Source organism: Pezoporus flaviventris, unplaced genomic scaffold (genome assembly GCF_033815535.1).
Source record: "Pezoporus flaviventris isolate CSIRO_AGI_PZ_B2104156 unplaced genomic scaffold, CSIRO_AGI_Pfla_v1 ptg000001l, whole genome shotgun sequence".
In the NCBI taxonomy this organism is placed as follows: domain Eukaryota; kingdom Metazoa; phylum Chordata; class Aves; order Psittaciformes; family Psittacidae; genus Pezoporus; species Pezoporus flaviventris.
In genome coordinates this window covers 8961499-8984536 of record NW_026892549.1, presented here as the reverse complement: position 1 = coordinate 8984536, position 23038 = coordinate 8961499, and the positions used below count along the sequence as shown (strand labels likewise).

The window sequence follows — 23038 nt, the reverse complement described above, 5'->3', positions numbered from 1 at the left end:
GCATCTTTTTCTTAAATAGGCTTTTATTTTCCTTTTAAGGTGCATGGAACAATACTTACAGAAGTGAGTTCTGAAGAGGCAACCCATATCACGTCAACAAGGAGAAGAATGACAATTCCTAGAGCCATTCGCCTACGTTGAGTGGATGAACTGCTCTGGGAGCTCATTCGATTCATGATAAAAACCCACACCATTTGTAACCTATTCAAGATTGATAAAGGAATAAACCCCAGAAGATCACAAACAGTGACTGAAAAAAAAAAAAAAAACAACAACCAACAAACCCACCCAAGAAACTCCAAAACAGCCCCAAAAGAGTGGGGGGGGCTATGTTTCACAGATATGAAACAGACCCACTAAGCCAGGAAACACGTTTGTATTTCTTAAAAAGCAGATCTTTCACAGACCTGGCATGACATTTTCAGAGACATTAGAGGTAATCAGAAAGTAAATCTCATCAGCTGTTCTACTACTGAATGAAGTAAAAGTAGGTAAAACATTCAATACCTTTTTGTCATTTCTATGCTACAAACTCTACACTATTTGAGACTACTACATTTTGGTAAATTCTGATACTCTAAGCTGACTAGAAATCAGTTTGATGTATTGTGTCAAATACAATTCTATTAAAGGTAGTCAGAAACATGTTTAAAGTTAAGCATTCAACAAACATTTCCAAAGACACAGCAACCCATTTGGGTAAATTATGATCCCTCAAAGAATAAAGTGATTCAAGAAGGAAAAAAAAAAGAAAAAAAATCCAAATAATATTTAAAAGTAAACCAATTTATTATTTTTGCTACAGATTACATAACATACCTTTCTATTTATCATCATGAACTCAAAACACTGGCTACCTTTGAGAGAACGCAAGGAACTGAAATTCAATTCATCTTTACAGAGCAGCTCCTGACTCTCACAGTAAATAAAATGATCTGCTTTATTAATAAAGTTCAGTGAATTTAAATTACACTGTTTTTTTCCATATGTCAATATATACTGTCTTTTCATTATTTACAAATTATTTATCACAGTGCCACAATGTCTCCAGTAAGGAAGCTACATTTCTTTTTCCCCAGACTAGCCTATTCTTCAGATTAATGATTTAAATGCTCACACATGCACAAGCGCATTTGAGATCACTACACTGTTTCCAGCCTTGACTCATGCCTCTCCTTTGCAATATACTCTCTGCTATTTTCAAATTTTGACCTTTTTTCCTCCATTTCTCAAAGGGCTTCTTTCTAAAGAAAAAATCAACAGGCAGAGAGTTCCTGCAATATCATTATACCACTAGATCTATGCTGATATATTTCATGTGTGGGCATCAGTTCTGGATAATTACTCTGTTTTTCTGGTAAAATGGTGGGATTGACAAAAGAAAGTGTAAGTCTGTAAGCAGGGAGGGGCAAAGTTATGAAAGACTCAGCAAGGTATTGCAGTTTTTACTTCATACGGAATAGAGAAGAAAACATTTGCTCTCAAAGAGAGAATAAATACGGATTTTATGTTAAACTTGAGTAAGCCAAAAGAAAGGTTTTCAAGCTTGAAAGCTTATAAATGTTTTTTTCATTTTTTATGAATTGGTCTAGTAGGTACTACATATTATACTCTACAAACTTTCCCTTCATGCGATTATGACTAATAGCCTACAAGCTGTTATATTATACATAGCCTACAAATTGCTCATGTCTTTGAATAAATGCATCAAAAATGGAAGCTGGGCATAAAGAGTTCCAAATGAGCTAGAAAGAAATCTTATTCCTTGTCAGGCTACAGCACAACACATTAACAGTGGTAAGGCATACCAGAAATGGAAATCACTCCAGCCTTCTACCAGTCACATGCTGCAGGTAGGAGGGGGAGAGGTAGCTGGAGACAGGAAGGAATCGCTGAAGTCTGATCAACTTGACATCTCTGCATCAGATGCTTGCATCCCTAGCATTCTGTTCTCACCACAAACTGCTTCAAAGCATATAGCACATATACACTGTGCTCGAAGGTCATGCACAGTTGCTTAATACTGTACTAAACTTGCTTACATTAGGCTCATACAAATCCCTTTCCTTAGCAGGATGACAGAAAATCTAATACGTCTTAAATAAGAAGTTACATATAAAGTTATTCAAGAGTGTAAGTACATGTTGCACCACTTCTTTTCTACCTGTAATTTTTTAAATTCTAATTAAAGAGCCCATACTTGTGTCTTGCAGTCTTTTATATGCTACAGTAATAGCAGCTATTACTTTCTCATCTGAGTACAAAGTGTCTGTTTAACATTTCTGTGTGCTTAATATAGCCCTCCGTTTGGTTCTTCCATAACAAGTAAAAAAGCTTAACAAGAAAGGGTGACTACAAATTTGGTCTTCATGCAGCACAATGCATCCTGAAGCTAGCAGTCAACTTAAAAAAGGTACTTAATTGGCAACACTAAAATACCTATAATGCAGAAAAACAAAATCCTGTTGGAAATTATACACTAAGTTTTAGGACAGAAAATGTGTAAAACTTCACACAGAACATAAAGACAGATAGAAACTACTATTTTGAGAAGTTTTTAGACAGACACATTATCCCCACCCCACAAAATATCAGTATTCATGAATTTGTAATGAAATACAATTCCACATATCTCTTATTTGGCTTCTGTATTGAGGGTAATATGCTCTGACTAAAATGAACACAGAAAGAACAAGATTTACTTTTCTTGATACATACCTTCCACAATAACTGTAAAAAAAAACCAAACAAAAAATGCTAACAGACTTCACACATCACGTCAAAGTGAAGATAGTCTCCTAAAAAGAAAAAAAGAAAAATAGGCAAAGCTTGAAAAATGGTGTGCATGTGTCTGTGATACACTTATCCTTGCAAGATATCTTCTACAATTTCAAGCTGCACAAGTGCCTGCTGCAGTTCAAGTCCTAAGTGTTGGGGACAAACAGATACAGAACCTTAAAAACTGGGCCACATCAAAAATGCTAGCAGGACAGCACTGAATTGCAAGAGAACGGGATCATTTTCTATTTTTGAAATTTCAATGAATATGATCCCCTCTTTATTCACTGAAAGAAGATGTTCACATGAGAAACAAGAAACTGATATTGTTAAGGTCTACTTTTTTTTAAGCTATGCACAGAAAGGCCCTATTTCTTAAGTCAACACTCCTAAGCAAAGAATTTAAACAGAATTATGAAGAGCATATAGGCCTTTTGGCTTTAAAATGATCATTAAAATGATCTACAAAGATAAGACAGCTCCATGTTACTTCTTGTGGAAACCCAGTATCTTTCCTTAATTCAATACAGTATTATAACCATAGCAAAACAATCAAACAAACCCGCAAACAAAGCTCATCTAATTTTTTTAATTTTTTTTTTTTTAACCCAGATCCTATAAAGTCATTCAATAAAATCCACTTTAAATTTGTTATGTAGGGAAAGGAACATTATATATAAGGAACTTCAGGAAAAAAGTGTTATACTACACCAGTCAGAAGGCCAGCCATCTAATCTGCAATAATTTGCAAATCCAAATGCTGGCAAGTATATGGTACTCTAAGAGAAGACACAATAAAACTTTAACTGGCAACCAGGAATACTAAAGCTTTAAGTTTTACTGCCTGGAAGTGCTGGTTTGTTTTTTTTGTTTGTTTTGGGTGGTTTTTGTTTGGTTGGTTTTTCTGGTTTGTTTTGTTTTGCTTTGTTTTGTTTTATTGTTCATGTGAAACCTTGCTGAACAATGGCTTAGGGTTATCCTGTATCAACAGGAGTCATACCCTGTATTAATGGGTAACAAATCAATGTGCAGAACAGAGGTAGCAGTTGAGGGCAAAACTAAATGCTTACCCTAAATTTTGCCTTTGATTACCTGTCAAGCATGGTGGAAAGCTTACAATAGGAAGCAAAAGTTACATTGATGCTTTTCACCTACTGCAAATAAGATAAAGAGGTAGACTATAAAGATGGACCACACAAGCCTATAATTCAGCTCCCACCGAATTAATGATTTACATACTGCTTAGCATCCAGCAGGTTCAAGCCCTTTACCACATAGTTTACCAAATGACCATAGCTGGTTTAAACAAATAAATAAATAAAAATGAAGATGTAGTTTTAAGACACAGGCATGTGGTTATCTACCTTCTGTACCACAAAGCCTATGCTTGCTGTAGATCCTGAATATCTGTTTAGTTCAGTGCCCTCACATACAAAAAGTAGCTGCTGGTCGTATATTTTTTATGCTACCAACCTAATTAAAGATTAAGATCAGTATCTCAGTTAACCAAAATTTAAACCAGAAGACTTTTATCCATACAAAGCTCTAACAGTTTGTGCATGCCTAGTTTATGCACATAAAAGAACTGAAGATAAAAATAATAAACAGAAACCAATAAAGATGCTTAAAAACTCTTCCTTCCATGCACACTAAACCAAATATCACTAAGAAAAAGAAACTATTCAGCCACTTACTTGTAACCCCTACTTAATCTATATTACCTATACTCACATAACAAGGTACAGAACTTGTACCTAAATTCAGTTATTATGCAATACATACATATTACCCTCTATCAGCATGCAAGATCTGCTGTGGGCTGTAGTCCTAACTGGAGTTGGTAACACAGAACCCAGTTCAATACTTATTACCAAGAATTAACCCACTTCAGGATAAGGATAAAAAATTACCTGAAACAAGACACTTCTCTCTAAGAGCGTGGCTTTACCTTTACAAAGCATTTAATTCATCAAGTTCACAGAGTTACAATAAATTTATGCCACCAGAAGACATATAAGCTGAAATAGAAAAGTTTAAAAGTAACTACAATATTCTACTCTATTCAAGACAGTAGAAAATTCAGCATGCCTGCCTTTCATTTCCATTATTAGGAAATAAATATGCTTTCCACATGGTACAACTTTAAAACACAACTTTAAAATTTGTCATTTGAAGGAATATTCATTTTAAGAACATTTCTTAATATTTATTTTTTTTTAAGCAAATGGTATGGAGGTATTTTTAAATATTCTATTTACCATTTTAACAGCGTTAAAGTTGATGCTGTCATCTTTTAGAACCATTTTTCAGCCAGTTACATCAAGACCTTCTGCAAAAAGAAAAAAAATATATTTAACTTCACTTGTCATAACACTGTACTGTATTGTTTTTAAAATATTACCATATCTTAGATCACTTAAGCTGAGTCACCATTTTAACTTATGATACACATACAAAAATTTAAAATGGTCTTACTGTGTAATCTACAATATATGTTCACTTAACTGATAACCCTGAAGCCAACAGGCTGTCCAACTCTACTGTTCTAAACATCCAGTAAGTGACTTCCTAGGACAGGACGTGTAACACCACCATTGATACTTAACATGCAATCTTATTTCTACAGCACTAAATGTTTCTTTGTGCAGATTATCACTTTTTTCATACTCAAAGTTCCATCCCCCCCCCAAAAAAAAAAAAAAAAAAATCACAGTAAGTTCACAAAATATGAAATAGCTTTTACTGTATCAACAATTAGGGAAAAGAACATTATAAGTAAAACAACTGCCAAATCATTGCAAAAAAGGAGTATTACTTATAGCTGTTCTATGAAGAACACACATACCCCACAAAAAGAAAAAAAAAGTAAACGGTAACATAAGTAACAAACTCAGAATAGCAGCTCAGTCACAGACCATGGTGCAATTCAACCTGAAATTCTTCCTCGTGTTTACTCAAGATTATGTCATATACAATTTGAAAGACAACATACCAAGATAAGGTCTGCATGCAGAAGAAATGGTTTAAGTTTTTCCAGTTATACCAGCTGCTCCAACAATACAAGTTCCCCAATACGTCCCCACCCCTCCCACCCCCACTTAACATGTATGGTCATCAAGTGATTTTCATTTTATATTTGATTACTTTTGAGATAAGATAAAGAGACATTGCTTTGAGTCTAACAGGAACAGAGCTGAAAGTAAACTGGCATTCTACACCCATCTCCTAAATCTGGAAAGATACAATATGCAACATAATTTTAACAACTGACCTTCATCCAAGTTCTGAGGGGCATCAAACAACAACAGCAAAAGCAATAATCTTCAGAAAAGACAGAAAAAGTAAACCCTATGCAACATGGCATTCACTACAGCCCTCTAATCTTTATTAAGTTTCCTGTAGAATCTGCAGAATATAGTGAAGCAATTGACCCGAAAAGAGAAACTGAAACCAAGTTTTTCATGCCAGTACTGAGTACCACAAGTAGAGGTCACCATTCCTAGCTAAACAGAAAGTTATACAAGACTTAAGTTTGCACAAAACCCACGTAAAATTCGGTATCAAAATGAAAGAATTCAGCTTAATGTAACAAGATGTTTTAACAATCTGGCAGTGCACAATGTAGGTCATACTACCAAACTCTTCTGGCACAGCGGGTCAAGGAACACTTGAAAATGTTTCATGTTCAGCACTTAATTCAAAATTGATCAAAGTTACAAGTAAATTTTTTTATAAAAAGAATAGTAATGCAAAATATTAACCTATTGCATGCTTGGGAGTCTTTACCACCTACCACACTATCTAACCATATACTTCTCAGATTCATTCCTACAGCACCCCAGCATGACTAGAACCCTGTTGGACATGAGCATCTATGACCACATTGTGTTAAAAACACACTAGTTCAGGTTAGCAAAGTGGACACTTGCAAGTGGAACTGACAGTGCTTTCCTTCAATAACATCAGAATGTTATTGAAACAGAAAGCTTAATGTCAAGCTGAGGCCTCAAGTGTAACCATGCACAGAACAATCTCCTAACCAGCTGTAGCTATACAGTTAATATTAGCTAAGACTTACAGGTGACATCCATTTCACATGCTACCCATCTAATCCTGTGTAGCGCAAGATCTAAATATATCGTGCTTTGTCACAGGATAAACAGTCACAGATCTCCGATAAGAGCAAGCACAGCAGATTTCAAAACTACACTTGCAGCTGAAAGGTGAGCCTTCCAGGCATGTTAGAAACAGGCAAATGCACCACATTCAGGTAAGTGCTTTCAGAGTGAAGGGGTCTTCTTCGTTCCTTCCTTCCTGCCGACAGATACCTTTGGCAGAAAAGTAGCAGGAACAAAGAAGGAAATGAGTAAATCTCCTTAACACACTCAAGAAAAGAAGTGTATGCCTGAGGAGAAAGAAATACGGCGCAAGCTCTGGAAATCTCAGAGGAGGAAGAATGAGTATCCGTCCTGCGCTCGCACGTAACACAAACACAGGAGACCGCGGGGGGGAAGAGACGCAGCGGAAGCAAGGGAAGCCCGAACCTCCTCGCACCTCAGGCGAGGCATGACTGAGACCTCGTCACCTGCCCGCTCCCGGGGACGCAGGATCTCTCCACGCACATGTCCTCCTTTCCCGAGCGCGGCGGACACCCTCGCCTGAGGCGAGAAAAACGCTTCTCTAACGCCGCTGACACAGACGAGAGTGGGACGAGGCCGAGGTCTGGCAGCCGGAGGCGAGAGGGCGACACACACCGCCTCCGACCACCGCTGGAAGCCGGGAACGGCCGGCGGGAGAAGGGTCACACACGCGGGCGCACGGCCGCGGCACACCCCGGCCCGGGCCGTCCGTGAGAGACGTGAGGGGGCAAAGTTCCCCTTCCAAGGCGAGGCGAGGCAGGGCCCGGTTTCGCCCCCATCAGCCCCGTGGGCCGGGGAGATCAAGGCCTCTTGCCCGCGGCACCCCCAGCGACAGCTGACAGGGACGGCATAGGTGAGACAGCAGCAGCCGCGGAACCTCGGCCCGCCTCCTGCCGCACACAGCCGCTTGGGGCTCACCGCAGCCCCGTCCCAGCGACAGCGGAGGTACCTGAGGCCGCGAAGGGGCCCAGAGCTGCGTCCTCCGACGGCACCACCCGCTTCGATTCGCTTTGCTTTCCTTCCCTCCCCGACTAGATTGCCTGCCCTCTAAGATGGTGGCTTGCGCGAGCGGCCGAGAATCCATCTCCGAGGCCACGAGCGAGCTGCGGCCCCGCCCCGCCCGCAAGCCGGCCCCATCGAGCCGCTCGGCCAGCCGCTCGCCACCCCTGCCGGCTGCCGTCCCCCTGCGAGCGGCTGGGAGGGCGTCTCTGCCCTGCGGCCTGGTACCGGTAGGCGGTGTGAAGGGGTGTCTCCCTTCCCCATGCCGTCTGTCGGCTGAGACATCGAGCTTCAACGTTTCGCCGCGTGGAGGTCTGAGGTGCCGGCTCGCCCTGCCGTGTAGCTGGTAACGGCTGCTGCCCTGTCGGGAACGGGGGCAGGAGGCGGAACGGAGCTTAACTTCATGTCTTCCTTGAAAACGCTTACCGGTGCTGAGCTCGCCTCCGGAGGGGTGGCAGCAAAGGGCTCCGCCGGTCGGTGGTGGGGCCCTTCAGACCAGTGGGAACCGGGAGGCACTGCTGCTCACAACGGCGGCAAGCCGCCACTGAGCTGCGTAAAAGTGTAGTGAACCCGGCCTTTTAATAAGAGCAAGCGTACGCAAGGGACTTTTTATAATATCAAGCAGTGATAGGGCAAGGGGGGGCGGCTTTAAACTGAAATAAGGTAGATTTAGATTAGATATTAAGAAGTTGTTCCCTGTGAGAGTTGTGAGGCACTGGAACAGGTTGCCCAGAGAAGTTGTGGATGTCCCAACCCTGGAAGCATCCAAGGCCAGGTTGGATGGGGCCCTGAGCAACCTGGTCTGGTGGAAGGTGTTTCTGCCTGCAGCAGGGGAGTTTGAACTAGATGAGTTTTAAGGTCCCTTGAAGCCCAAACTGTTCTATGATTCTATAATTTTGCTTGTTTTCTCAGAAGCAAGAGTCATCCACTGCAGCTGGGTCATTCTGCCTTGACACCTGTGGAGCAGCCCCTGCTGTGCCATCTACATTGACCATGTTTAATGAGAGAATGGATGGAATAGCTCTGAACCAAGAGAGCTTTCTTCGGCTAGATAAGCCATTATCTAGCATTTATACAGCCTTTTTCAAAGCAGTGAGGTAAGATCAAATAAACAGGAACAGAGGAACAGAGAAGACGGAGAGCACAAACTGCAGAACTAGAGGGAGCTTGAAACCAGTCTATCAAAAAAAGGGAAGAAAGAAAAACCAAAGTGAGCAAGACCCTTGAGAAATGTCCTAAAATGCAGTGAGATGGTGGAATCTTTGTTTAATAGTTATCATTGTCTTTATTTGGTGATACAAAATCCCACAGGACTGGGAAGTAGTGGCAACTAGTTAAATTCTCAGTCTGCTTCACTATCAACACACTTTTAGTAGCATAAAAATGACATAGACATATACAATTAATGTTTTAAAAGCTATATTTGTGAACAGGGAGAACAACTAAGACAACAGGGAAGACACAGATTCTCAGCCTCTTCTGTCTCGCCTGATCAAAAGTGATCGAAAAGCTCTGGAGAGGGGAAATTCACCTTTGAAAGCTAGCATAATAAAGCTCAGCTTGGTTTGCTGTTCCTGCCAACTGCCGTCTTACAGTGAGTGGTAGTAGCTGGTGCTAGGGATGGCAAAACATCTGGAGATGTACAGATTTTGTATCTTTTTTTTTCCTTCAGTCTTCTTTGACAGTGGAAAGCATACGAAATCTCAACTGTGAATTTAAACCATCTGAGTGTAGCTTCACAACCTCCCTGTATGCTTGTATTTCTTCTTTATTTTTTATGAGGCTGTGCAGTCTGCATCTTAATGTGGCAACACAGCTAAATCTGACTTCTTAATGTTTTGATTCTAAACATTTTGACAGAGGCAGGCAAATAGAAGAAAACTGCAGTTGAGTGCCAAGCTTCTCTTCGCCACAGGATGGGGCACTTAACACTGTGGTTTCTGAGGCATATGGAGAAAAATGGGTTGACATTGTCAGAAGCCCAGAAGTTTGTCACTTTACACTTAGAAATATTGCAGGACTTAAGTGTTTTTAGCTCTGAAGTAACTTCCTATTGTAAAAGTTCACGTGATGATCTTGTGTCTTCTCTGAAAGAAACTATTACAACAATGATTTCTCCTGCCCCCCCCTTTTTTTATTGTTCCTTTTTTAGCATTAGAGTTGCAGTAATCACGTGTAATAAAAATCTATGTATCTTGCAAATATCACATATTGCATATTTATTTTCTTGCTCTGAATATTTTGGTTACATAAATAGCACTTTTATAGGCAAAACAAAATTATATATCTACAGCAGCACTGTAATATTTTCAGAAGAGAAAACACCCTCTATTTTACAGACCTGCTAAGTTGCACTTTAAAATTTGTATTTAGTTTCTACTCATATACACTCTATTTATGAGAATGTAATGGCCGATTTGGATGCAATATATCAGATCCCAAGAAGGAAATTTAACACTCTAGATATCATAAATAGATCTCAACAAAGGAATTAAATGAACTTAATTAAAAAAAAAAAGTTCCTGCAGAAGGACTTGGATCAGATCTTTGAACAATATGTCCGTCTTAATGAACAAGACAAAGCAGCAGAAGAAACTGTATTAAAATATAAAGTGACAAAGTCGGTTTTGAACAATTTATGTCCTTCTTAGGAGAAGAATGTACTTTCAGTGTGCAGGACTAGACATGGCATAGGGTGCATGAAAGCAGAATTTTACCCTGTTCCGTTTAGTTAGACCAACAGTCTATCTAACTCAGAATTGTGTCTCCACGATGACTCGTAATGGATGCCTGGGAAAAGGGTACTGGAAACAAGACACTACAGAGTAGTTGTTTCCATGGCATATCCTTGTAGTTTTTAGACAGAAATGGTTTACAGCGTCCTTACCTGGAAGTCCTTAATTCAGCCAATATATTTAATAGCTCTTGATGGACCCATGAATTTGGCTAATTCCAGGTTATATTATAAAACATTAGCTATATAGGATTTATTTAGGTAGAGTCTTTTGTCATAGAAGAAAACGCTTTGTTTTTTTTGGGTTTAGGCCACTGGTTAATAATCTTATAATTTGCAATAGTTGTTCTACTTCACCTTCTTTGCACCATTTTTAATGTGTCTTACAGTTCTCCTCAACTGCCCTCGCAACCTAAGTCCCACTTTGCATGAAGCCACTTGTGGCAGAGAGAACAGTTCTAATTGCTGGATCATCTTCACTGCCTTCCCCTCCTCCTGATCTAATTCTTGAGATGCTGAAATAAAAAACACAAATATTTTTGCAATGTAGTTTTTTATCAGCCATTACTTTCAATAGCTGTAGAAAATGAACTAGAATCAAGAACTTTTTCTGCTTCCTACTGAACATTATTTACAAATATTAGCTAGTACTAGGATTACAGGCTAGTAAAACAACTCATTTGGGGAACTTGTCACTACTTATTTCAGTCTCTTTACTCTGCTGATTTATATTAGTAAAGAAAACACAAATCTTAATTGGCAATGGTATTTCCCAGACTGAAAATTACTAAATTGCTATCACTTAATTATTTTCAGTAGAGGAATTGTAATCATAATTTCCTTTAAAAAGACAATTAAAAAAAACATTTGGAAGCCTATCCAAGCAAAACAAAACGTAAATGGAAAGTAAACCTTTCAGAAGTGCTCCGAATTACAGAATTACCATGCCATTGAGAAAAATCATGTGCACAAGGGGACTGCACGTGTAACCTTCACACATGCTGGACAAGTAGAGACTCATTTGACTATCATAGCTAGCAGAAATGCTTTTGTGAGCATGGGTACCTGCTCTGTCTGGAGGTGCAATCCACAAAAACCCCATAAAAAAAACCAGGCTTTAACAGAGAGTCAAATGTGATTTTTACTTGCAGTGAATATTCCCAAAAAAACAACTTCCTAAAAGTCAATTTAGGCAGTTTTCCCAAAGCAAGGCTGAAACATTAGAACTGCATGTAATCTGACCCGGCATGATCAGGAGAACACAGAACAGATTTTTATACTTCTGCTTTTGCACATTCCTGTATGAATAATCACAGTGATTCACTGAGGTTCATTGCAACAGAAGGTACTATTCAAAGTGAATTGCAGTATTGCCCAATATAGTAATAGTTAACTGATCACTTGCTGGGCATGCGTAATATTACAGATAAGTCAGGTATTCTCATAAGAAGGGCCTAAAGCAAAGGAACAAACATCCAATATTGATTCTTAACAGAATTAGCATGGGAGACATGCTGTATATATATATATAGGTTCTATAGAGCACACAAGTGGATTAAACGTGAAGTTATTCTGCAGGGAAATACAGGAGAGAAAGTTTCTGGTTTTCACATCTTGTGACATTAACAAGTACGTGCGGTCTTTTCAATGCAGAGGCTCTTAAACTGCACCAAAAATGCAGTGAGATGTTGCACTGACAGAGTTACTGATGCTAGGCTTTGACAGTGCCTTGTTTTCAGACAGTGAGGTTTCAAAATTTATTGTCCTTAAAGGTCAAGTTGGTTGGTTTGTTAGATGGCACACCAACTTGAAAAGGCATGTAGTACCCAACATAGGTATTTTAATGCCCCTATTCTTATGATAAGGGCTAACATAATCTCTCTATGAGATTTTGTGAAATTTACATGCTCCTGAGCATGATTTGCCACAGTTTTTGTTTCTAGTACAATTTTCAAAGCAGTAGAGTCAGTGGAAGATTTGGATACAATGTTTCTATCAGTTTTGGACCTGTTGGAGTCAGTCCTGAGGAAGTCCACCAAGATGATCAAAGGGCTGGAGCACCTCTCTTATGCAGACAGCCTGAGAGAGCTGGGCTTCTTAAGCCTGGAGAAGAGAAGGCTCCAGAGGACCTTTGAGCAGCTTCCAGTACCTAAAGGGGCCTACAGGAAAGCTGGAGGGGGGCTTTTAACAAAGGCAGATAAGGATAGGACAAGGGGAAATGGCTTTAAATTGGAAAAGGGTAGATTCAGCTATGAGGAAATAATTCTTTACTATGAGAGTGGTGAGGCACTGGCACAGATTGCCCTGGCAGTATTCAAGGCCAGGTTGGATGGGGCTTGGAGCAACCTGGTCTCATGGAAGGTGTCCCTGCCTGTGGCTGGGGGTGGAACTAGATGATGGTTAAGGTCCCTTCCAACCCAAACCATTCTATGATGCTATGATTCATCAGAGACATCCATATAATCCTTACAGTGGCTGACACAGCACTGTAGAGTTGCAAGTCACCTTTTATACTTTCTTATGATCCATTATTTTTTCAGGAGAATTTCCTACAATCTTTCAGCAGGACAAGCAAGAAACTTTACAGAAATAAGGTAGTGGTTTATTTGTGTATATATTACCAAACAGTCTGAATAAACCTTGTATGGAGGTACCCAGCATTTAGAAATAGTGCTTTAGAATTGTTTCCATTTTTTTATGTGTGCAGCACTGTCACCAGAATTTGACTGATTGACTGATTGATTTAGGAATGCAGTACTTTTCAAGTGTTTTCGCTGTTGACTAACTTTATTATTATTATTCATTGTTTTCTAAATAAATCACTGCATGAGCTGTATACTGCTATCCCCCAGCTCTGATGGAGAGACTGTTCTTTACTTTGCTAGAGAGAACATTCCTTATCCTGCTAGAAAGAAAGAAGCCAAATTACTTATCGGAAAATATTTTTAGTTATATCCCCTTTTGTCTGGAGACAATTAGGGAGTGCTTATTTATGTTTCTGCCAATAGAACTGTGGATGCTAGAATATCCAGCTGACTGGAAAGGCTGGTAACATTTTCAAGCAGCACACTGCTGCACCCAGAGAAGGACATCTGTCTATGCAAGTTTCCAATTCTCCTCCTAATTCTCCTCTGCTCCTCGCATTACCTTGAAACAAGTACAATAAGAGTAAAATGTCACAATGACCATAGTTGTGATATAGTAGACTTTAACATCTGTTGTCTTTTAAAAGCTGTCTGAGGAGTCAACTGCTTGAATCAGAGAATATATTTTTTTCAAAAGTCACAAAACAAGGAAAACACAAAAAAAGGTAAAATATGAGTGTTTCTAAATAATCCTCTTATGAAAAGTCCTCTCAAAAGCTGGTAAACAGTGGTTAAAGTCTGAACAAGTGTCAGAACAGAAACTGATTTTACCTGTCATACATTCAATTGCTTGCAGTTTCAAATGAATAGCTTAAAAATCCACGGTGCCATCACATGCTCAATGACTCTTCACCACTGCTTTTGTGAAATGACCCACTTGGATGAGCTCGATCCTCTGTTCTAAGCATGGATGATCTGGCAATTTTCTTGCTCTTATAGATGTCACCTTTGTTAAGGCCTGGTTTTACCATGGTGAGCTTCTGTGCTCTGCTGGAAGCCTCACTGGTTAAAGATACCTGCAATGGCTGCTAAACTGCAAACTAGTGACATACTGATTTGATTTAGCCCAGGGATGATATCTTTGAATAAAAAATGAAATATCACTAAATTAAAAATAGTGGGATTATAAATGTTTGCAAGTTATAATGGCTGTTACTCAAATCAATGATTTATAACATGGTGAACATGAAAGTTGATACCTAAAGGAAAACCACTAAAGCAGATCAGATACTTAGAGCTGTGATTGATTTAGGTTCTCAGTTCTGTTGAAGAGTATAATAAGTCATATTAAAAGGTAGCAATACACATTTGTTCCAGCCAAGAAAGTAAATAGGTGCAACTGAGAACACATAATAATGTTTCTATTACATGAGAAAGCACAGGTTTTCTCATCATGACCAAGCTATTATTTGGCTCCCAGGTGTGACTGTGTGGAGCCTGTGCGGTATAGGTGTAGCACAGAGGTTTGTATCCTGCTTTGCTGTTGTAGGAATCCTGCTGTCATCATTCTACTAATTCACTTACAGAAGCATTATAAAGGAACAAGACTTTGTTATAAGAAAGCACAGAATAGCAGCAGAAAGATACACAATTCATGCTTGACCAATGTGATAACCTTCTATGATGACACGGCAGGATGGACTGATGAGGGGAGAGCAGTGGATGTTACCTCAACATCAGCAAGCCTTTTGACACTGTCTCCCATAACATCCTTGTAGGTAAGCTTAGGAAATATGGGTTAAATAAATGGACAGTGAGGTGGATCAAAAAGTGGCTGCATGACAAAGCTCAGAGGGTCATGATCAGTAGAGTAGGATCCAGTTGTAGGCCTGTAGCCAGTGGTGCTCTCCAAGGATCAGTACTGGATCTAGTCTTACTCAACTTGTTTATCAGTGACCTGGATGATGGACTACAGCATACCCTCAGCAAGTCTGCTGATGATAAAGAGCTGGGCTTTTTTTAAAAAAAACAGGCTGATACACCTGAAGGCTGTGCTGCCATCCAACAGGACCCTGTTAGGCTGGAGAACTGAGCAGAGAGAAACCTAATGAGGTTCATTAAGGGCATGTGTAGGGTACTGCACCTGGGGAGGAAGAACCCAAGTACCAGTATAGGTTGGGGACTGATCTACTAGAGAGCAGTTCAGCTGAGACCTGGGAATATTGGTAGATGATAAGCTGGCTATGAGCCAGCAGCCAATAGTAACCTGGGGTGCATCTGGAGGAGTGTGGCTAGCATATCAAGCAAGGTGATCCTCCCCCTCTACTCAGCCATAGTGAAGGCACATCTGGAGTACTCTGTCCAGTGCTGGACTCCTCAGCATGAGACAGACAAGGAGCTATCGGAAAGGGTCCAGCAGAGGGCCACAAAGATGATCACGGGTCTCGAGTGTGTTTCTTACGAGGAGACAATGTGGAAGCAGAGCCTATTTAGTTTAGAGAAGACTTGGAGGGGATCTCATGAATGTATATAAATATCTCAAAGGTGGGTGCTGAGGATGGTGCTGGACTCTCTTTGCTGGTGTCCAACAACAGGACAAAGAGCAATGGCCATAAAATAAAAGAGGTTCCCTCTCAACATGGGGAAGAAGTTCTATACGTTGAGGGTGACAGAGCATTGGAAGAAGCTACCCAGGGAGGTTGTGGAGTCTCTGTCTCTGGAGACATTCAAAACCCGCCTGGGCGTGTTTCCTGTGTAACCTGCTCTAGGAGCCCTGCCTTGGCAGCGGGTTGGACAAGATGATCTCCAGAGGACCCTTCCAACCCTAACAATTTTCTGATTCTGTATATTTTGACTGGTGAAGCAAGCTGTAAATAGGAATGCAGTTATTCTATGCACAGCATGACTTTTGCAGATTTTGCCTCTGCCCAGAACATCAAATTCCTATTTAAGTCATCACGTTTTCAGTCAAATTCTCCCTCTATTTTTTCTAAGTTTATCTTCTGACACACATTTTGCTGTTATTCCTACCAAATATTCTAAGCAATAGTCCTAATATCATAATAGTCCAAGAATATAAACAAGCCCCAGTTTATGAGTTTCTCTCCTTACATACCTTGTTTCAGCGTACAAACAATCATAGTTGGTTTTTTTCCATTTGTTATTAAAAAAAAATATGATCACACTGATTGTATTTTGAAAGTTAATGGTTTTAGTTGATCTAAGTCAGAACTCTTGGAGAGTAGCCACATCAAATGAGATCCTGGTAATAACACGACTTCGCCATGTGCAGCTCCACATGCCTCCCATATGGCTGTTGCTATAGCTATGCCAAAATCAACCAGTAACACAAAGTAATATTGCTTGTGGCCCTTCCTGGAAGAAATCTACATACATCTTGTACTGGGGTAGATAAAATGTTTTTTTGTTTAGCTCTCTGTAGTATTCCACCAACTATTGGTAGAACTTATCTATGTTAAAATGCTTAGGTAATGTACTTTATAATAAATACAATAAAGTGAATATTGTTTAATGGATAACCTAGACCTAATTTTCCTTGGCTGTTTCTCTAGCTTTTATTGTCAGCTTTGCCTGGGCTTAAAGTATGTCCAGTGGGATGTACTTGCCTTTTAAATTAAGTTTATAGCATTCTAAATGGCAACGTGCTGATCTGGGCAAGTTTAGATTCTCAGTCCTTCTGGGCATTTCCAAAACCCCTTCACCCCTGCAACTTTTACTGTCTTTTGTTTTTCCTTGTTCTTTGCACTTTACTGTGCTTCCCAGGCCTTGATCTATATATGGATTCACAGAGTTATTCTGTCTGCATGCTCAAGAGCAGGCCATTAACTGCAGGAAAATGATCCAGAATAAGCAGGATGCTGAAAACCTTCCTATGTAGCTTCACAAGTGATTTGTAATGCTTTTGTGTAGTTAAAGACTTGTGAAATTTTAATATGTAGTATTGACAGAGCTAGTAAATCATACCTGCATCATGGAAAAATTTGGAACCTCAAGACTTATTTATATAAAAATTGTAGAAAGTTGTCTGAATTTCCCTCCATCTAAACTAAACTGTTAGACTGCTCCTGTGTTTACTTGTTGACTAATAGAAATACTTTCCTTTTGAACTTTTATCTTCTAATTCCTTATGCATTTGTATTCATATGCATTCTCTTCTTTTATATTTATGTTGTAACCTGCTGGGAGGCAGACAGTAACAGAAGGAGGATGCTCTGCAATGGTAATTACTTCTGCTATCATGGATATTCAGGAAAAGATCACCTGCAATCCAATTGTGCTTATAAAAGCTGGACTGTGATGCATCACAGAATGAGGATATTGCGGGATTATGTCTGCTGTACAGCATGGAACCAGATAAAGGCCATTTAGGATTTTATTCACTACTATTCCATTGGGAAGATTGAGAATATACTAAACCACTGACTTTACACCTTTGTTACTGCACTGATGACTGAGTCCACAGCCACCTGAAGAACTGCATCTGGCAAGACTAATAAAGTGAAACAAGATATCATGGCCAGGAAGTTCAGTCTTTCAACTTCCCTTGCAAAAATGTGACTTGGCACCTTAATATTGAGAGAAATCCTATGCTTCTTGGTCCTCAAATGTAAATTCCACTGTAATTAATAAAAACAAAATGAACCAGCACTGCTCTCTTTCAATGTCATTTGTAATGCAGACTCAGGAAGAACACAAATTCACAGCACAAGATCATAATGGAGTTGCTCAACAGATTTGTTTCACTTTCCATATAAACTGCAGTTTGTTTTTTTGTGTTTTTTTTTCCTTTCAGTGTCCTACCATTTCACAGAAAACATTTGTACTCACAAGGAGAAAACAGAAATAAATACAGCTATGGGATATTTTCTGTAGAGTGCACTACAGTAAGTGCTTATGTGTGTGATTTAATGTGTTATAGTGAAATGATGGTTCTGTTAGCAGAAACTCATCAGCTTAGCTGGTCTTCTATATGTCTTTTGACTTTTCTATTAAAGTTTTTCTACACTAACCAGGAGCATTATTTGGAGATACTAAGTAGTAAAGTTAGCTATGGTACACTGATGATTACATTGTTCAAAAGTCCCTACAGTTGGGCATACTAACTTGGTGAATCTGATCCCTTCTCTGATACCTCTAATGAGCTGTATAGCCAGGACAAGACCTGCCAGCACCACACTATATGCATGCCACAGTTTTTGGGCCCTTGTCTCATGCTCCTATGGGGGGTTACTTGAACTCCTGCAACTGGAGCACTAAGCTGCTCTCTCATTCCAGGACTCCATCAGCCAGATGCAGCAGCTGAACCTGCCGCATGTATAAACCTGAATACCAGGTAATAAAACCAAGAGGAAAGTGAAAAGTCCACGTTACTTTATATAATAACTCTATTTATTTTAGATGAGTACCTATGCACACACAGATGCATGCATGTGCATTAAAAACAGGGTTATTTTTACTTTCTCTGAAAAGATTTCAGAGATACTGATCTTTTATTTTCTAGCACAGCATAGCTCACAGGCTACACAATATCCTGCAGAAATCCCTTTCATTATCTGTAACTGCCTCATAATGTTCTATTCATAATTTGCCTTGACATTAAAGAAAGAATGTTAATATTCTCATATCTCCTTTCCTTGCTTATGTTCCTCAGGAAGATCTGGCAGCCCACAGAAGCCAGATGGTGGCTTGAACTTCACAACTGAATTGTCTAGCTGCTGGTGGAAAAAGGGATGATTTTGCTCCCTCCTAACTCACTCTGAAGGGCATGTACCTAGCATTTTTTTTTTTTTTTTTTTTTTTTTTTTTTTGCACTGGCACTGATTCTTGCCTGCTTTACAGTGAACTCAGGGAATGAGCTTATTTGAGATAGCTTAAACTGAGGGGGACTAATGCTTTAAGAAAGAAGCAAGACCACCTTGAGGGCTAAGGGACATGGGGTGGGGCCAGCTGCAGTAACACAACCAGCAAGGCTGGGGACTCACCAGCCTGAGCACATCCCATAGTACATGGCTGAGGCAAGCTAGGCAGATCCAAAGATAGTGGTCAGATTCAACCAAGAGCCCAGATTGCCAGACAAGCTCACAGCTGTGAAACAGGTCCAAGGTGAAGCCAGGATGTCAGAGTGCAGACCAGGACTAGGGCCAGTGATAGCAGCCAGGGAAGCCCAAAGGGATAAGTTTAATACAAAACCATAAAGCAAAACTAGGGCAACACACACCTAGAGGATAGTTTAGACAAAAACTTAGGGCCCATGGCTGAGCTAAAATGGGCCTCCTGTGCTCCTGGGTAGGAAGTGTGGGGTGGAGGTCCCAGGTGAGGCTGATGAGAGCCATTAAGGCCCATCAGTGCATGCTGAGCCCTGCAATTACTCCAGATGACCTACCTAGTTTCTCCTCAGCATGACACTCCATTAAACCACGAAGTTCCCATCAGTACATTGCCTAGGTGGTAGCAGCAAGCAAAGGACTGGTAAACATGTGAAAGCCCCAATATCAGAACTGTTAAAACATTCAAATACTTTTAAAAGAATCAAAAAATAGCGTTTGGCTAGAGTACACCCTGGGGCAAGAAACTAGGCCAGACCTGGTGTATACAGCTGTCTGTCCCTCAAAGCCTAGAAGGGCTCCAAAGGGTGAAAAGAGAGAAAAAGAGCAATCCCTTGAACATATTTTTTTGGTTTTGTCCACCTGAACATCAGAGCCCCAACAGTGCGTGCCCTTGCCCCCCTTGGGACAAAAGTCCTTCAACAGGAGGACAGGGACCTATGGCTAAACTCAAGAAGCGGTAGACACCACAATCCCATCAGCAGGGGTGCTGGGATGGCTGGTCAAGGCTGAGCCATGCTTGTTTGCTGCAGTTACATGGGAGCATGGCACACACATGGTAGCAAGAGGTGAAAAGAGCTCAAGGGTTTCCTCTGAATACAAGTTTTTGATACAAAAATCAAGTTTTCACAGAGTCTTGTCTGACCTTCCTTGCAGGCTGGTGCTGCGGGGTATTTGGTACCTTCCCCAGCAGGTGTTTTACTCATCAGCCCTGCTAGCGTATGGCAGTGCCAACAAGCACGATGAGGAGCGTGACCTCCTCCATTTGCCCTTCAGGAAGAGTTTATCTGCAGAGAGCTTTCAGCCCTTCAGTTGCAGAGCCTGCAACACGCGGTCCCCTCGTCATTGTCAGCACACTTCTCACACCATGCAACCTCCTCGCCCCATCTTCTCTCGGGTTTTCAGCGTTAAAGCACTACTTCAACCGCCCTCGCCTACTCTGCCCCCCGACGCTGCCACAAGACTGCCGCCGTTGGCCGAGAACCCGCCCGCCCGCTCCGCTCCACTCCGCGCCGCCTCGCAGGGGCGAGGCCGCGAGATCGGACGTCACCGAGGACTGGGGTTGTCGCGCCCGCCCTCGCCGCCGCGCGCAGGGAAGGGCGGGTCAGCCATCTTGGGCTCGCTGGGCCGTGCCTGCGAGTGAGCGGGCGGGGGAGGGAGCGCCCGCCTTGCGGAAGTGTCCTCAGTCCCCGCCGCTGAGCCCCGCCGCAGCGCGCCCAGGGCTGCCCGCCGTTCCCAGCACCGCTGCTACCGAGGAGCATGGCAGGGCGGCTTCCGGCCTGTGTGGTGGACTGCGGCACGGGGTGAGCGACGGCTGGGCCGGCCGCTGACAGCTCGGTGCCGCCCGGGGCGGGGCTGGGTGGGTTCTGCTGCTGCAGATGGCGGCGGGGGTCGTGCTGCCTGTGGCGGGGCCGAGCCAAGGCAAGCCAAGCCAAGCCAAGCCGGGCCGGGTAGACGTGCCCGAGCCGCCGCGATGCCGGTAGCGGGAGCGCCGGGCCGACTTGCAGGGAGTAGCCGGGTGCTTTCTTTTCTCCATCAGGTCCGCCGCGGGCGCCCGCGGGGAGGGGTGTCCCGGCGCGGCCCCGCTGCCCCGCCGTCAGTCAGAGCCCCCGGCAGTCGGCTTGCTCCGGGGCAGCGCTCCTCCCGCTCGTTGTCCGGGAGCCCTCGGGCTGGCCGGGGCCGCTCAGAGCAGCCACTTGCGGCTCCGCGGCCAGTACCCGCCGGGGCGTGGGGGACCCTGTACGGCTGCCGGGGCCGGGGTTGGCGAGCGGTGACCGCGGTCGTTCGGACGCCGTGAGCGGCTGCCTGCGAACTGCCGGAACGCCTCGCTTAGGGGAGTCACCGCTCGGTCGGGTGCCGTCTGCGGGTTTTTTGTGTATTGATTTATTAATCGTAATATGTGGCTAATGTCATTTATTCTGTGGTACTTTTCTCTGTGGAAGAAAAAAACCCCTCCCCCTCGACCGAGCAAGCGCATAGGAACTTCCTTAGTTTTGTCAAAGCCTCTTCCTGCTTTCGGGCTTTTATACCTTATAAGGCAGTTTTCTGTGTCAAACCTGAACCAGATCTGGTTTAGAAATTCTTCTTTTTATTTAGCAGCTACCAGATGATGAAGAGAATGTGGTGCCAGTGATATAGAGTAGAAAAAGTGATTCGGGAGAAAGCCTTTGGGATTCAGGCTCATTTCTGCTGTGGTATGGCTTCTAGAGGCTTTGGGCTAGGGAGCAAGCCCTCAGATGTGTCTAGGGAAGCCGACCTAGAAGGGTTACATAGTATTGCTTGTAGGAGCACACTCAGGAAGTGAAGACCGTGCTGAGACCTGCTGCTTGTGATGTGATTTTCAAGCTGAAATATTTCATTTTAGGAGTTATGCGTCAGTTTTTCATTGGCAGGGAAAGTACCAGTATATTTTCAGGGTTCTTCCTCTTTAGCTACCACTGATGTTATACTGATTCTTTAAACAGGTTTTTGGTTTTTTTTTTGGTTTTGTTTCACTTCTCATCCATCCTGCTAAAACTAATCAAATTTCTCGATGAATGTAGGCACAGATATTTATAATACTCTTCTGGAAGGGCCTGTTCTTTTGAAATCCGACTACTTGATTTTTGAAAGCACATGCTCATCTTTCAAGAGAATGTGTTTGGTGTAGGATATCAATAAATTGATTTGTGAGAATAGCAGGTATATGTGTGTGTGTAATGTATGCATGTTTAACAGCTGCATGAAGAAGTCATACCTGTATTTAGAGCAAGACCTAAAACTTTGAATTTTGTGGGATGAAGGAAGGCTAGCACAGCAGGAATGAGTGTGTGTAGCCAAGTGTAATAGAAGTATATGCAAGTTTAATGTGATGTGTATACACACTGTTTATCTTTCAGAACAAAAGATCTGTAATGTACTCTGCCACATGCCACTAGAGGCTTTTTCCCATCCCACGTGTTTGTGCATTGCAGGTACTCCCATTAAAGTCAGTAATTGTGTATTCGTGGGTTTGCAAAGTACAGGTTATGACCACTGGAGTAGAGAGATTCACTTAGAGCTTTCAGTGATGCCAAGAAGGAACAGCATGCTAGCATATAGCTGCATCAGAAATGACTTTTTAATGTGAATGGTATACTGAGTGATAGTGTTAAATCTTCCCAGGGAAGATCTGCAAGTATTGCATTAATCGACTTCAGTTCATGGGGCATAACCTCGTGCATAGAATGTAACATTCTTTGTTACATTACTTTGTAATTTTACATTACTTTACATTACTTTGTAATCATTCACAATATGATAGCAACCCAGTCTTGCTTCTGTTTTATTTCCCCCCAGTCTTCAAAGATCTCACTAAGATACTCTGTTATTGTGCACTTTTCTCTTTCTCTCTCTCTCTATACACACACACACACACACACACACACACACACACTTAATGCAACCAAACCTATTCTGCTCTTCAGGCTTTTCCTTTCT

General features: G+C 41.6%; 2 protein-coding genes and 1 long non-coding RNA gene across 7 annotated transcripts in view; 1 reads left to right on the top strand and 2 right to left on the bottom strand.

Moving 5' to 3' along the window:
• The window catches only part of SLC35F5 (solute carrier family 35 member F5), a 29511-nt gene extending 21352 nt beyond the window's left edge, over positions 1–8159 (bottom strand). The window contains exons 1-5 of one of the 5 annotated variants that reach the window (XM_061479907.1): positions 7867–7947; positions 5037–5107; positions 2719–2798; positions 1809–1872; positions 60–201 (exon numbers count right to left, since the gene is read on the bottom strand). In XM_061479907.1, the coding sequence (XP_061335891.1) occupies positions 60–194 (135 nt within the window). In that variant the 5' untranslated portion in view covers positions 195–201; positions 1809–1872; positions 2719–2798; positions 5037–5107; positions 7867–7947. Of the gene's footprint in view, positions 1–59; positions 202–1808; positions 1873–2718; positions 2799–5036; positions 5108–7866 lie in introns of all 5 variants that reach the window. The other 4 variants (XM_061479816.1, XR_009747787.1, XM_061479980.1 and 1 more) reach the window with 4 other exon arrangements.
• An 8243-nt stretch (positions 8160–16402) lies between these two features.
• Positions 16403–23038, bottom strand: part of LOC133283121 (uncharacterized) — a 172703-nt gene continuing 166067 nt past the window's right edge. The window contains exon 2 of the long non-coding RNA XR_009747758.1: positions 16403–16885. This is a non-coding gene — a long non-coding RNA (uncharacterized LOC133283121). The remainder of the gene's footprint in view (positions 16886–23038) is intronic.
• ACTR3 (actin related protein 3) overlaps positions 20692–23038 on the top strand; it is a 32495-nt gene continuing 30148 nt past the window's right edge. The window contains exon 1 of the mRNA XM_061479426.1: positions 20692–20883. Within this exon, the coding sequence (XP_061335410.1) occupies positions 20840–20883 (44 nt within the window). The 5' untranslated portion in view covers positions 20692–20839. The remainder of the gene's footprint in view (positions 20884–23038) is intronic.